The sequence below is a fragment of the Sesamum indicum genome, linkage group LG1, assembly GCF_000512975.1.
Source record: "Sesamum indicum cultivar Zhongzhi No. 13 linkage group LG1, S_indicum_v1.0, whole genome shotgun sequence".
NCBI classification, from domain to species: domain Eukaryota; kingdom Viridiplantae; phylum Streptophyta; class Magnoliopsida; order Lamiales; family Pedaliaceae; genus Sesamum; species Sesamum indicum.
The window spans coordinates 4,594,827-4,611,128 of record NC_026145.1 but is presented as its reverse complement, the minus strand read 5'-3'; the positions used below and the strand labels follow the sequence as shown (position 1 = coordinate 4,611,128).

At 38.2% G+C, this 16,302-nt stretch overlaps 1 protein-coding gene across 2 annotated transcripts; it reads right to left on the bottom strand.

The window, feature by feature from the left end:
* Positions 10,920-15,539, bottom strand: LOC105156734. 2 transcript variants are annotated; one of them, XM_020692482.1, is made up of 2 exons: positions 14,035-15,539; positions 10,920-11,451 (listed from the first exon to the last, which is right to left on the bottom strand). In XM_020692482.1, exons 1-2 carry the CDS (start codon positions 15,119-15,121, stop codon positions 10,991-10,993), a joined length of 1,548 nt encoding a protein of 515 aa, XP_020548141.1. In that variant the 5' UTR covers positions 15,122-15,539; the 3' UTR covers positions 10,920-10,990. The 2 variants fall into 2 exon arrangements, with proteins under 2 accessions (XP_020548141.1, XP_011071257.1); XM_011072955.2 differs by lacking the exon at positions 10,920-11,451 and adding an exon at positions 13,422-13,714.

The window sequence follows — 16,302 nt, the reverse complement described above, 5'->3', positions numbered from 1 at the left end:
TTGTCATAAAAACTTGAATGTATGGCAATTTTAAAGAATATATTGGAGAATGGTTAGGACCGAAAAACAACGCCCGTTTGTTGAGTGTGCTACCTATCATGGCCGCGCCAGTAGTCACCTTGGAGGATGGCAGCTGCGCTACGGCACAAGGTAAAAGGCCCGAGATCTCATCACAGATCCAAAAAAAATTCTTAGACACCATCATCTGCTTGGAGTGATGATAGGAAGATGTAACATGTGGTTGGACCGCAGGACATCAGTAGAAACGAAAAGTAGACCAATAAGACCTAACCGATATCGGAGATTGCTCATAATCAGTTTAGTCTGAAAGACATGAGTAATTGACTTTAAGGTCAAGCGGGAGATTGTTGGAATGGGTGACCAAAAGCCAATTGGATTGGCGGTTTTGGAAACCATCGCAATCTTTATTTAAACGATGTTGCCCAAATGAATATGGGTAAGTATTTGACTTCGGCACACGTATTTGTTTTGCTTATTAGCCTACGTCAAGCATTGCTTGGACGTCACAACAGATGGCCACAGACCACCACAAAATCGTGCAACAATTGGACTGCGCATTGGATGGCGGTGATGAAACCAATTATTTAGGGTTAGGTCTGAAATGTTCTAAGTCGAGGACCTCCAGATTGGGCATCGAGAGTCCTATTGAGACTTGCATTAAGAGTCAAATTCATTTGATGAGTACCGTGTTTCATCGACAACAGATGTGGGACGTCTATGCGATCTTAATGGGTCGATTGGCTAGCTGTCGAATCGACTAAACTGACTCACAGGAATCGTCATATAGAAACCTTGGAGGCCTGGTTATGACTTGAGTCCCCAAATCTGATAATACGGGAGTAGCCCTCAGATTTGAGGAATCACGAAAGTCACGTGCATTCGATGATTGTATCTTAGATTTGTGCGAGGTGATCGTATCTTAGACATGGTCATCATAAACCTTGTCTAGTGCAGTCAAAGTATGTAGCGAGGACGGTGAGTTTCAAGAAGAGGACCCATCCCTATCAAAACGCGACAAAGGTATCTCCTATGCACTTGGAGATGCGTCTACGCTCTATAAAGCTGTGACCACAGTCGTTAGTCGAATAGGAAGAAGAGGTTCCTCAGTCAAGCAATTTGGCGTAATGCGATCTCAAGTATTAAGCACAAATGTCTAGTCTAAGATGTGAACCGACAGCCAATTCCATGCCCTAAACTAAGGCCGGAAGAGGGTAGACGGAAAGACCCTACCCGTATGGACTCGGGAGTCTAAATGTTCACATGGATTTTTGCCTAGTCTCTAATGCCATGGACCATTGCTAGACGGCCACCCATGGTGATGAGCTTTCTTGATCAAGGATTGATCAAGAATTATTAATTAAATTTAATTTAATTAATAATAGTATTAAACCTTAGCCCAAGTCTAACTGAAAGGTGAACCTAAAAAGTAACACACAAATCACCGAGAAGGGACGAGGAATTAATTCTATAAGTAATTGGATTACTTATATATGAGAGGGACCCATTAGATGGATAAGCCCAAGGATAAATTGATTGGATTAGTTTATATTTGATTTGCCCTTATTATTTAATAAGTTGGACTTATTATTAAATAAAGCATTACTGGGCTCATATATTAAATTGGATTAAATATATGATGGACTTAATTAAGTGAGCTTTAATTAAATTAAATTTAATTAATTTTGGACTTGTATTTTAATTTATTAAAATCGGCCCAAGGTCCATTAATTAAGTTGGTGAAAATTCTTGGAAAAGAAAATTATTGACTAACAAAATCACTTTTGGAAATTGCCATGTTCATCCTTTATTTGGATAAAGTATTTTATTACCTTATGGATGGTCAAAATGAACCTAAACATATTTTAATGCATCCATTCAAGGTATATATATGTGTGTTAGTCATTTGGAATGACTAATGAATGAATGCATATCAAAGCAAGAAAAATAATTTTCTACATATTCCACCTGGCCGAACCCCTCTTGTATACACACTTCTGTGTATTTTTTCCCTGATTTTCTTCTAGAAAAGAGAATTGAGGGATCCCAATTCCGGTATGATGTGGACGCAACTCTAGAGGGCTTCTATGTTGAAACCTTGCGTGAGCAGATCAAACGAAGGTGGCTCGAAGTAAATCAAACAAAGAGGTAATTCTTGATTTATATTCTAGTACCTCTCGTATTTCATTCAACCATTAGTCCCGTTAATTTTATTGTTGTTTATTTTATTAACTACATCAAACGCTCAAAAACTCCAAGGGTACACCCCTTGGAAGTATGATTTTATTGCCATCACATTTTAATTTACGCATTTTACTATCGTCGCTTCCGCTTGCGCATTCCCGTGCCGATTCACTCGCACCTCGCGGCCCCTTTCAACTAATGGGCTTTCTTGATCAAGGGTTGATTAAGAATTATTAATTAAATTAAATTAATAATAGTGTTTGACACTAGCCCAAGTTTAGCTGAAAGTTGAACCTAAAGAGTCACACACAAATCACCGAGAAGGGACGAGGAATTAATTGAGAATTAATTCAATAAGTAATTGGATTACTTATAAATGAGAGGGATCCATTGCATGGAGGAGCCCAAGAATAAATTAACAGAATTAATTTATATTGGGCTTGCCCTTTTTATTTAATAAGTTGGACTTATTAATTAATAAAGGCTCATTGGACTCATGTATTTAATTGGATTCAATATATGTTGGGCTTAATCAAGTGGATTTTAATTAAATTAATTGGGCCTTGCATTTTATCTTCATAAAATCGTCCATACACCCTAATTAAAGTTGTTGGAAAATTCTAGGAAATGAAATTATTGACTAACAATTATAAGTTTTGGAAAGTGCTATGTTAGCCATTCTTTATTTAGAATAAAGGATTTATTATCTTATGGATTGTGGAATGAACCTAGACACATTCTAGTACATCAATACAAGATATATATATATATATATATATATATATTAGTTATTTGGAATAACTAATGATAACATAACACAACACAAAATAATTTTTCCTACACTAGAACACTCCCATTCGGTCGCCCCCTCTCCTACACACTTGGTGTGTTCTTTATCTCCCTAATTCTTTTGTAACAAATTGAATTAAGGGATCCTATATTTTGGTGTGGTGTGGACGTATCTTTAGAGGGCTTCTACGTTGAAATCTCACCTGAACAGCTCAATGAAAAGGAGCTCGAAACAATTTTGTAACAAATTGAATTAAGGGATCCTATATTTTGGTGTGGTGTGGACGTATCTTTAGAGGGCTTCTACGTTGAAATCTCACCTGAACAGCTCAATGAAAAGGAGTTCGAAACAAATCAAGAAAAAGGCTCTTGATTTACGTTTCTTACGCCTCTCGTTTTATTTTTACCATTAGCGCTAATTTATGATTTATTATTATTATTATTAACTACATCAATAACCCGAAAACTCCAAGGGTACACACCTTGGAATCATGGTATTATTATGTTCGGCTTTTAATTTATTACCGCTTCCGCTTGCGCGTTCCCGGGCCAATCTACTCACATTTTTCTTGGTGATTTCGGCTAGCGTCGTTGTAGCCTTCCAATATCAGCTCTCCACCATCGTAGATCAAGAACATATCCTTAGTGTTTTTCAAGTACTTGGGTATGGTCTTGACCACACTCCAGTGTTCCTCCCTGACACACGCCTGATATTTGCTCGCCATGTTCAAAGCATACACAACGTCGGGCTTAATGCACTAGACATCATACTAAATGCTGCCTACAGTTGAAGCATAGGGGAAGTCCGACATCCACTTAAGTTCCTCATCAGTCTTGAAAGATTGCTTCTTGGACAACTTAATTCCATGCCTCATCCAAAGGAATCCTCGTTTTAAGTTTTCCATCTTGAATCTCTTCAAGACCTTCTCAATGTACAAGGATTGGGTTAATCACAATATCCTTCTAGATATATCGGTATAGATCTTGATGCCAAAGATGTAGGAAGCTTCACTCATATCCTTCATGGAAAACTGAGTGGACAACCAAGCTTCAATGTCTCCCAACATCTTGACATCATTCTCAATGAGCAAGATGTCGTCCACATAAAACACAAGGTATGCAACTGAGCTCCCACTGATATTCTTGTATATACAAGGTTCAAACTCATTCTTGATGAAATCATAACCCCATATAACTTCATCAAAATGCATGTTCCAGCTTTGGGAATCTTGTTTGAGGACATAGATGCACCTTTGGAGACGATAAACCTTCTTCTCTTCTCCAATACAAGTGAAACCATCTAGTTGATCCATATAGATCTCTTCCTCAACGAAGACGTTAAGGAAGTCGTTTTCAAGTTCATCTGCCATATTTCATAGTCATACCATGCTTCTATAGAAAGCAATATCCGAATGAACTTGGCCATGGCTAAAGGCGAGTAGGTCTCCTCAAAGTCCACCCCAAACCGTTGAGTATCCATTTGGCTAGTCAGGCCTAAGAACCTATACCTATCAGGTGGATGCAATAGTCAGCAAATCTACGGAGGATTGGAGCACTATCAGTGGAAACCCTAGGTATAGATGGCATCGCATCATTCTGTTGAGGTGCCTCACTTAGCTCTTTAAGCAGACCTCATCTCATCAACTATCCGCAGGAAAATCCTTTCCCAAGAACACTGCGTTTCTTAACACAAAAGCCTTTTTCTCAAAAGGATCATAGAAATAGTATCCCATAATTTCTTTCGGGATCTCTGAAAAACCTGCACAGACTAGACCTTGAGTCCAGTATGTCTCCTACTAGCCTCTTAACGTATGCGGGGCTACCCCACACTCTCAATTACTTGTAGGAGGCAGGCTTGCCATGCCATATCTCGTATGGCGTCTAGGACACTGTCTTGGATGTTGCCATGTTTAGCAACTTGGTTGTCGTCTAAAGAGCGCGTATGCCTAGAAGGATAGGGGCAATTCAGTAAAAGTCATCATGGATTGAACCATGTCCAATAGGGTCCGATTCCTCCTTTCAGTCATGCCGTTAAGTTGTAGCATTCCAAAAGGAGTCCATTGAGAGAGAATTCTGTTCTCTTTTAAGTAATCAGTGAACTCATTGCCCAAGTACTCTCCACCTCGATCCGACTGAAGGATTTTGATCTTATGGAGAGTTTGATTCTCTGCTTCAAGTATGAATTCTTTGAACCTTCCCAAGGCCTTAGACTTGAACTTCATAGAGTAAACATAACCATACCGTGAGTGATCATCGGTGAAGGTTATGAAGTATGACTATCCTCCTCTAACCAGAGTATTTAGTGGTCCACAGATGTCTGTGTGGATCAAGTCCAACAGACCACTAGCAAGAGTACTTAACAAAAGGCTTCTTGGTCATTTTTCCTTTTAAACAGGATTCGCAAGTTCGTACATTATTGAAATCGTCTACCTCTAAACCTTTTGAATCTACCAACCTTCTCATCCTATCCTTAGAGATATGGCTTAGCCTCGCATGACAAATCTTTGTGTTATCATTATCCAATTTTCATTTATGTTGGGCAGTCATAGTCCAATTAGACTGTTAGAGAATATAAAGACCATCCATTAATGTACCAAACAGATGAGAGACATTATCTATCATCAAATAAAAATCACTTTTATTGATCATAAATGCATAACCATCATTGTCTAAAATAGGATGGGAAATAATATTTCTAATTATGTTCGTAGAAAATAGCAATTCTTAAACTCAATCTAAACATGATTACTAATAACTAAGTTTAGAGATCCCACGGCTTCCGCAACAAAGGCCTTGCCATCACCTATCCTCAATATCATCTCATCCTTGCTTAGCTTTCTACTTCCAGCACCTGCAAATTATTGCAGATGAGAGCCCACAGTCAGTATCCAATACCCAAGAAGCAGAATTAGTTATCATATTCACTTCAATCACAAACGTACCTGGGTTGGAGAGGAGTTATGGGTACTCCCTCTTCCAATACCCCTTTCTTTGGCAATGCATGCAGACATCATTTGTGCTCAACCGTTGTGAACCGCTAACCTTCCTTTTTCCTTTGCCCATTCCACCGTGCCAGTAGGGGCACTTGGAGCACTAGTAGCGGCTGCGACGGTTTTTTCCTTTCCTATCTTTCTCTTCTAGCACCTGGCCCTCTTGCCTTTCGCCTAGAACGTCAAAGCCTCTCCTACCAATACGCCGGCGTAAACTTGTGGTTTGTTGCCTTGTATTGAACCATCATATTAACTAACTTATGAATAGACTTATCAAGTCTAATCATGTAATAGTTAATAATACATGCGTCGTAGGATGGAGGAAGTGATTGGAGGATCACGTCACTGTAGTTCACATTATCAAAGCCCAGCTTTAAAGTCTTTGAGCTTCTCCACTAGGGATAACATCTTGACCCCATGACTTTGTACAAAGGACCTCTCAGCCATCTTGTTCCCAAAGAATACTTTCGTGGAGGCATATCTAATACGCCAATCAAGAACCACATAAACCTGTTACATGCGGAGCATTATCGAGGGAACATCGTCCAGCCGATCATATTACTTTTGAATGTCATTAGTAATTGAAGTCAATATGATATTGCGGACCTTCAGTTTGTCCTCAAGTCACTTTTTGAATGTAAACATTCCTCAGGCAAGGATTCTTCCAAAAAGGCCGTCGGGAGTTGTTTGTCCAAGACATAGCTCTAGTTCTCAAAATCTAGATTCTGCAGCAATCATTATAGTTCGTGTCATTGAATTTGTTAGTCTCCATATTGATGTTTAAAGGGTTCTTAACATTTTCTACATAATAGAAAATAAAACAGAAATTACCAAATGATTATAATATTTATAAACAAGTTTAAGACATGGTCTTTAGCTTTTAAACCTCCCGCTATTTATACGATAGCCCGCCACTCTCAAATGGGGTTTTGAAAAATTATTTTCTAGTGGGCTTGGGATCCACAAGTATAATTTACCATGCCCCGCTTTTATGATTCGCATGGAAAAAAACTTATGGAAGGTATCCAATACCATTCTCATCTCATGAGATTCCCAAGATGTTTCGCCTCACCTCTTCACATGATCCCAAGGACTCCAAGCGAATCATGTTACTCAGTGTTAGGCCCGACCCATCAATCAAATCACACTTCAATTTTTGCCCCCTACGACTCGTGAGATAGGAAAACAGTGAACATGTTCCTTTCTTCACAATAATGGTGCAACTTTTCTCTATTCCAAATGTACCACGACTCGTGAGACCACATTTAGATACCGGTGGCTTCCTCACCACATTTTTGTGCACAGAAGGCTTGGATAAATAAAAATAATTTTAATCTAAGCCCATTATGGGTCTAACATTTGACTTGGTTCAACCAAGTGAGAGTTAAATTTGAGTATTGACCGAGACCTCATCACGTTTATCATATTACATGCATAAATATCAAATACTTCAAACATTTTAAATACACGCATCATGAAAAGAAACTTAGCACACCCCTGTTGGATGATCACGAGCCCAACCTATGCGACCCACTGAGCCCGCAGTGAGTCTGAGGTCTGTCTAAGGCGGCCCTATGCTATATAGAAGATAATTACCTATTATCATTCTAATGGGCCTTGTATCTCCTACTTAGGCCTCCTTTCATTGTGGGTCCTCTTCTCCATAGGCTTGCTATATTACAAAAATTAAAACCTCACGAGAAAAATGGCCAGCCGTCTAGCCGTAGGCTTGCAGCGTGCCCAGCCGGCCTCACTTGTCAGCACTAGCTCCTCTACCAGCAAGACCCCGCGCGCGCCCCCTGCCGAGCGCGGGTGCACTGCTTGCTTGCCATGCCCAGTGCGCGCCAAGTCGCGCGCATTGTGTAGTGTACTGCTACAGTGCCTTCTAACAATATTTTTTGTTTATTTTTTTTTTGTTCCACACAATAAACTGAAAAAAACAAGTGTTTAAAAAAAATCCAATTTTCCTTAAACACTCAAATTATTCAATTAATTACATAATGAAACAAGTTAATCTAAACATATAATTCTCAATAACAAAAGCAAGTAAATCGTACTTTAAAATGGTAAACACATTTTCATTCTTAACAAATAAAAAACACATAAAATCAACATCCTTCAAATAGAACCGGGCTCTGATACCACTTGAAAGGGGCAAGCGGATCGGCCCATGAACACACAAGCGGAAGTGAGAGATGGAATTACCTCATGAGAAACGAGAGGAGAAGCACAAATATTAAAAAACGAAATTACCTCTTCAGAATTCAAGCTTCCAACCGACTATTTGCATTGAATTATTCACCCAAGATTCCAAGGTAGCAACCCTTCAAAGAAAGTCCAGAACACACTAGAATGAACTACACCTTGATCTCTATGTTAGAAGAGATCAAGTCCAGAGTCTCACCTAGTGAGAAAATGGAGGGGCAGCCAACAACAAGAAAGAGAGGGAGAGATTTTGTCTGTTGTGTATTGTGTAATTATTTTCTAAATAAATAATTATACAAAATACATGTATATATACCTTGTATACATAAGTAGGAATGTGTCTAGATACATTCCATTCATCTATACGGTAACCCTTCCATCTATACGGTATGATTCAGTCATGCCATATAAAGAGGGTTCTAATTATGGCCAAGTTTGCACTTCCCAAAAATATAATTTCTTGGTCAACTCTCCTTTCATCAATTTGCTAGTGGGCCTTAATTAGTTGGTTGAATTTATATAAAATAAAATTCAAGTCCAATTATTTTTAATTAAATCTAATTTAATAAAATCCAACTAATTAACCCAATAAGTATTTAATCCAATTAAATACACAAACCTAAAATATCTCTTATTAATTAATGAATCCAATTCATTAATTAATAAAGACAAGCTCAATTTAAATTAATCCAGTTAATTTAATTTTGGGCATGATCTAATGGATCCCCATGTGTGAGTAATCCAATTACTTACACCTTGTGGAATTAATTATAAATTAATTTCTTGTTCTTCCTTGGTGATTTGTATGACTCTTTAGATTCACCTTTTAGCTAGACTTGGGCTAGTGTCCAACACTTTTAATTAATTAAATCTAATTTAATTTTCGTTCTTGATCAACCATTTATCAAGAAAGTCCACTATTATAGGTGGTCGTCTTGCAACGGTCCATAGCACTAGAGACTAGGTGAATGTCCATGTGAACATTTAGGCTCCCATTTCCATACAGATATGGTCCTTCCGTCTGCCGTCTGTCAGCCTTAGTCTAGTACATGGAATTTGGTTTCAGTTCCCTCCTAGACTAGATGTCTATTTCTCAATACTTGAGACCACGTTATGTTTAATTGTTTCATATAGGAACCTCTTTTTCCTACTCGACCAATCACTTTAGCCATAGGTTCATGAGGCATGAACGCGTCTCTAAGTGCATAGGAGATACCTTCGTCATGTATTAACAGGGGACGGATCCTCTTCTTGAAACTCACCATCCTCGCTACATATTCCAACTGCACTGGTGACAAGGTTTACAATAATCATGCCTCTGACACAATTACCTCCCTGCAGATCCAAGATACAGTCATCGTATGCACGTGACTGTCATAGTTCCCCAAGTCTCAAGACTACTCCCGTACTACCGGAGCTGGAGATTCAAGTTATACCAACCAAGTCTCCAACGCTACCATATAACGATCTCCATGAGTCAGTTCAGTCGATTCAACACCTAGCCAATCAAACCACTAAGATTGCATAGACGTCTCACGTCTGTCACCCATGAAATGTGGCAAATACATCAAATGAATGTGACTCTTAATGCAAGTCTCTATATGACACACGATGCCTAATCTCGAAGTTCTAACTTGGAAAGTTTCAGACCCAATCCTTTCGCATTTGATTTCATGATAGCTATCTAATGCGCGGTCCAACTGCACGGTTATCTAAATGGCCTGTGGGCTTTGTTATGATCTTAAATTAAATATGAACATACAGAATGAGCACAACAAAGAAAAAGGCCAATAGCGAACAATCATTTTATTCACTAAATAATATTACATAATATCAAGCATTGTCAAAACATATTACATCTAGGCCAATCTAATTGGACTTTTTTGTCATCTATCCTAACAATTAGGGCCAAGCCGGAATGGATCTATATGATGGATCTTTGATACTCAAGTTAGTCATGAGTTCAAGGTCTCTGTGAGAAAGACTATAGGTAGCAAAAGTGGTACCTGATGCGAGAGAACATTTTCATACATGCCGGTTAGGTTATAGAATTTCACATGCACTCTTGATCTAAAACACGATCTACGATGTGTTGTAGGCTATACATGCCAAAAATGAACAATGACAAGCAGTGTCCCAGGAAACAAGGCAGTCTTTTGTCAGTCAAGAACGCCTGTCCTTTTCGCCATGTACAGAGATCTCATAGATACCTAAGGTACTTAGTGAAATAATTATAGATGTAAAGCACTTTAGCAAGGTTTTCAAACATACTATTTCAAAAGGTCTTTAGGGGAGTCCTCAATGATGATTCAGTGACTATGATGGTCTCTGTTGAAATTGAAAGTCTCTAATGTATCTTTACAAATACCCACATCAATACATGTGATGCAAGGGGAAACTATAAATTTCAAGGGGAAATGGTATAGCACTTGCAGCCACATATGTCAGTAAGAAATGGAGGAAAGTTGGAAGACCGAACACTTTAGTATCGGTTTAGGCATTGTGGAATCGTGTATGTTGAAAAACAGGCAAAGCCATTCAAGAACAAGAAATCAGTCAAAGTGTAAACAAGGAAGAATCAGCAATTTGTAGCAGGAAGAAGGATTCATTATTGAAATCAAAAAAATGTATCGAACAGAGTCTCAGCACATCTCTTTAAATAGAGAGTGAAAATGAGAGAGAAAGACAAAACTAACTAAACTGCTATACTAAAAGAAACGCTAAGGAGCAAAAGAAAGAAAAGAAAAACGTTTTTCTCAAAAGACGACTACAAGCTCTAACACTACAATTCCAACATCCCCCCCTCAAACTGGAGGTGATGGCAAAGACATTAGCTTCAGTTTGGACTTCATGACTTGAAAAGCTGGCGCAGGCAAAGACTTAGTGAATATGTCAGCAACTTGATCAGTTGCTTTAACATGTGTGGGCAATACTAGTCCTTGTTTGAATTTCTCCCTCACAATGTGGCAATCTATATCGAGATGTTTCGTTCTTTTGTGGAAGACAGGATTGGCTGTAATATGTATAGCTCCTTTGTTATCGCAAAATAAAGGAATTGGCAGTCCTGCTTCAATCTCGAACTCTTGTAACATGTAATTTATCCAAACCAGCTCACAAACAGTAGACGCAAGGCTGCGATATTCAGCTTCGGCTGTGGATCTGGAAACAGTCACTTGTTTTTTCGTTTTCCACGAAATTGGAGTTTCTCCCAAAAACACACAAAAACCAGTCAGCGATTTCCTGGTTTGTAGGCACCCTCCCCAATCTGCATCAGAAAAAGCTATTAGATTTAATTTATTCTGAAGTGGAAAGAACAAACCTGTGTCTGCACAACCCCTTAAGTATTTCACCAAATGTACAGCTGCTTCCCAGTGAATTTGGCAAGGTGTCTGCAAATATTGGCTTAGTTGCTGCACACTATATGATAGGTCTGGCCTAGTAAGATTCAAATACAATAATCTCCCAACCAGCCTACGATATCTAGATGGGTCAGGCAATGGATCACTGTCCTGTGAGCTAAGTTTAACACCAACGAGGAGAGGTGTGTTCTTGATCTTGGACTGCATTAAACCCATATCTTTTACAATGTCAGTAACATATTTGTGCTGTGTAGCTAATAAACCTTGTGAGGAGTTAGTAAACTCAATGCCAAGGAAATATTTGGCCGTTCCTAAATCTTTGATAGTGAACAATATCGTCCAAGTACTTCTTGACATTCATCAAATCTGTATTAGTAGGTGCAGTTAATAGTATATCATCAACATATACTAATAACACAATGTAACCGTGCTTCAAAGGTTTCTTGAATAAGCAATAATCATATTTAGATTGTCTAAAGCCATAAGCTTCCATTCTTTCTGTGAATTTGGTGTTCCATTCCCTTGACGCCTGTTTCAAACCATAGAGAGACTTCTTCAATTTGCACACAAAACCAGGTTCAACCACTAATCCTTCGGGAGGATCCATGTATATGTTTTCTTTCAGAGAGCCATGCAGGAAAGCGTTATTAACATCCAAATGATGTATAGGCCACCCTTTTGTCACTGCAGTAGCTAAGAATATCCTCATGGTTACAGGTTTTACCACAGGTGCAAAACAATCGGTATAATCCTCCCCTTCCACTTGACTATATCCCTTAGCAACAAGCCTAGCTTTGTGTCTCTCTACAGTCCCATCAGGTCTTACCTTTGTTTTGTAAATCCACCTACACCCTATAGTTCTTTGCCCTTCAGTAGCCTTAACCAAATCCCAAGTACCATTAGCTTCAAGTGCATTGATCTCTGCCTTCATGGCTTCCCTCCATTCCATGATGTGTTGAGCTTCCTTATATGTTTTTGGTTCCTGTAAGGCAGACGAACAATCTAAAGAACACCTATCTCTAGGTGCTACAGAGTTAATGTGAATAGGTTCAGATTCAGTAATGGATGAAGTGCACACAAAATCATTAAGCCAAGAAGGCTTTGATGTAATCCGGGTGGATTTTCTTACCTGTGGCTCTTGTAATGTAGAAGTTTTGGTTTCAGTAGTGACATCAGTTTCAATGTCATTTTCTTTGCAAATATCATCTTGTATAGCGACAATGGGTAGAGGACATGACATATCAGTGCATTTCATGGATTCAAAAGGAAATACATTTTCATAAAATCTAACATCTCTACTAATAAGAATAGTCTCAGTTTCTAGGTTGTAGACTTTGTATCCCTTCTGTCTGTATGCATAGCCTAAGAACACACATTTATAACTCCTAAAATCAAACTTGGTTTTATTGGGAAGATTGTTAGAGGCATAGCACAAACAACCAAAACTTTTAGATGAGCATATGTGGCAGGTTTGTTGTACAAAAGTTCAAAAGGTGTTTTCCATTTCAATGTAATAGTAGGTAGTCTGTTTATTAAATAGGCTGCAGTAAGAAGTGCCTCTGTCCAAAATTTTAAAGGCATCTTGGCTTGGAAAAGCAAGGCTCTAGCGAGTAAATGTTGATGTTTTCTTTCCACCACTCCATTTTGTTGTGGTGTATATACACAAGTTTTTTCATGAATGATTCCCAATTGATGAAATAATTCTTGACAAGCCTGATTAGTGAATTCTGTACCATTGTCCGTTCTAATTCTTTTAATCCGTTTATTAAACTGAGTTTGAATGGTAAGCATGAACTGAGAATTTGATATAGAATATTCTCTATAAGGTCCCCATACATCTACGTGTAACAATTCAAAGGTTTCTAGGGTATTAGAGTAACTAGAATGAAATGGTAATCTATGTTGTTTTGCCAATGGGCATACATCACATATGTTCAATGTAACATTTGAATTTTTGAAGAGAACAGTATGGGACAGGACATCAACACTGGTATGTCCTAATCTCTTATGCCATAGATCCACATCAGATGCAAGAGCCTTCATACAATGTAAATCATGTATCTGTTTTGTCTCATTAAGTTCTGTAATGTGGCTGCAGGTCCCTCTATTTAGCATGTATAGTCTTCCAACTAAGTTACCTACAGCCAAAATCTTCATGGTCACATGGTCCTGCAAAAGACATTTATTATTGGTAAAGGTTATCCTAAGAGAGTTATCATAGCATGCCTTACTCACAGACAACAAGTTATGTCTGAAAGTAGGTACATAAAGCACCTCATTAAGGATGATTTCTTTAGTTAATTGTATTTTACCTGTCCAGTTTACTTTCTTCACAGTCCCATCAGGCAATTTAACATGTATAGGTGAGTTAAGGGCCTTTGGATCAGTTAATAGTCTCAATTCACAGCACATATGAGTGGATGCGCCACTATCTATTATCCATTGGTTAATAGAAGATGCATTGGTATTGAATAAAGCAAGTGTATTACCTGTGAAATCTTGGTATTCTATCATATTGGCAGCAGGTTCTGGCATGTATCTCTGCTCATTCATAGCTCGTTTGACCTCCATTTTGATTAAGTCTGAAATTTCAAGATTAGAGTCATACTTCTGCAATCTCTCTTCTGCACTTGCATTGAATACCCTGTTGGAAGACCTGTTTTCAATTTTCTTTTGATCAAGAAGGGTCTTATACCATTCAGGAAAGCCTGTCAATTTGAAGCACGAACTCCTAGTGTGTCCACTCCTCTTGCAATAATCACAATATTGTGACTTCTTGTCAAGTCCTCCCTTTCCCTTTTCTCTGTTCTGATTTGCAAACTGCCTTCTTCCTTCATAAATTCTTGCATTCATGGCTCCATCTTCAGGTGCAGCAATGTGAACTTGTCTTTGTTTTTCAATATGTAACAGCATTGAATATGCTTTGCCAATAGTTGGTAGAGGTTCCATGAGTAAAATCTGGCTTCTAATATGATCATAAGTATCTTCGAGTCCCATCAAAAATTGTATAAGTTGTCTTGACGATTCTTGGCTTGCCAACAACTTGCTGGCATCACACGAACAGTTTGGCAGCGGGTCTAAGTGAGCGAGTTCATCCCACAGTTTTTTTAGTTTAGTGAAGTAGGCCGAAATTGTCATGTCTCCTTGTGAAAGAGATGAAATCCTCCTTTGAATATCGTACAACATGGGCCCATTACTATCTCCAAATCTTGCTTCAAGTTGTTCCCAGAGATCTTGAGCAGAAGATGTATACATGAAGGCTTCAGAGATTTCTTTACTTATTGAATTTAAGAGCCAAGATGCAACCATACAGTCTACTGTTTTCCATTGATCCATTTCTTCCTTGTTTTCTTGAGGTTTAGTGTACGAACCATCAATGAATCCAATCTTTTGTTTCGCCCCCAAAGCCAATTTGATTGCCCTGCTCCACGTCAAGAAATTGTTTCCATCTAGTGGCGCAGAAACCAGACTCATGCCTGGGTGTTCGCCTCCATGAAGTTTGAGTTTTTCTGGCCACACGATTATCTTCTTGTCTTCACGGGAAGGTTCACTTCCATGGCTATTTTTTCCAGACATGCTTCGCTTTTCAAGATTCAACAAGAAGAATCAAGAAACAGGTTAAAGAAAATCGCTGGTAAGTAATGTCCGAATGAAAGGGAAAAACGACGAAATTTACACAAATAAAGTGTAGAAGATGAAGCCACTAATCCGTGGCTCTGATGCCATGTTGAAAAACAGGCAAAGCCATTCAAGAACAAGAAATCAGTCAAAGTGTAAACAAGGAAGAATCAGCAATTTGTAGCAGGAAGAAGGATTCATTATTGAAATCAAAAAAATGTATCGAACAGAGTCTCAGCACATCTCTTTAAATAGAGAGTGAAAATGAGAGAGAAAGACAAAACTAACTAAACTGCTATACTAAAAGAAACGCTAAGGAGCAAAAGAAAGAAAAGAAAAACGTTTTTCTCAAAAGACGACTACAAGCTCTAACACTACAATTCCAACAATGTACATAGGAATCTGATGAAAAAATAGCACAATCGGAGAAATATGCGAAGCAAATATAGTAACTGAGATCATCAGTTGGTTAGAAAAAATTTGAGTGGCTTCAACTCTAATTACCATATATCAATGGCTAGGGCATGCCCACAAAGTCATAGGTCGCTTTATGGAGTCGGGCGCCTCCACAAGCAATATGCCACCAAGACCATAGGTGGCGTACAGGATTACTTATACGTTACGACAAACACAAACATCAAGTTGATAGAAATAACCGAATTGAACTATTTAAGTCTGAAATTACTATATAAGTCTATGATATTACCACAAGGAGGATTTTGATCTCAAGCCTAAATTAAAATTCGCAGAAAGACGATGGATGTCTTTAGTGACCTTTGGGAAGGTATAAACCCATAACTCGAAGTAGCTAGTCCTCACCAACTGAACCCAAGTGTTGGTGGTTCTAACTGCACTGAGAGTAACAGGCAGTAATCTCTGAATATTTTAATTTTGCATGTGATGATTTATTAATATCTATTTCGACTGAGATTTTGTATATTGCCGTCAAAATGGCAAATAGGCATAATGGAAAGTCTAAAAATAAAAATTTATCAATCTTATTAAATTAAAATTACTCATATAATATAAAAAATATCCAATATAATGGACTTTAGCTAATATATCATTTTTTGTTTTAATACTGGACAGTGCTTTGTCTATCACTATATTTACTTCTTCATTGATTAGTTTAATACAAT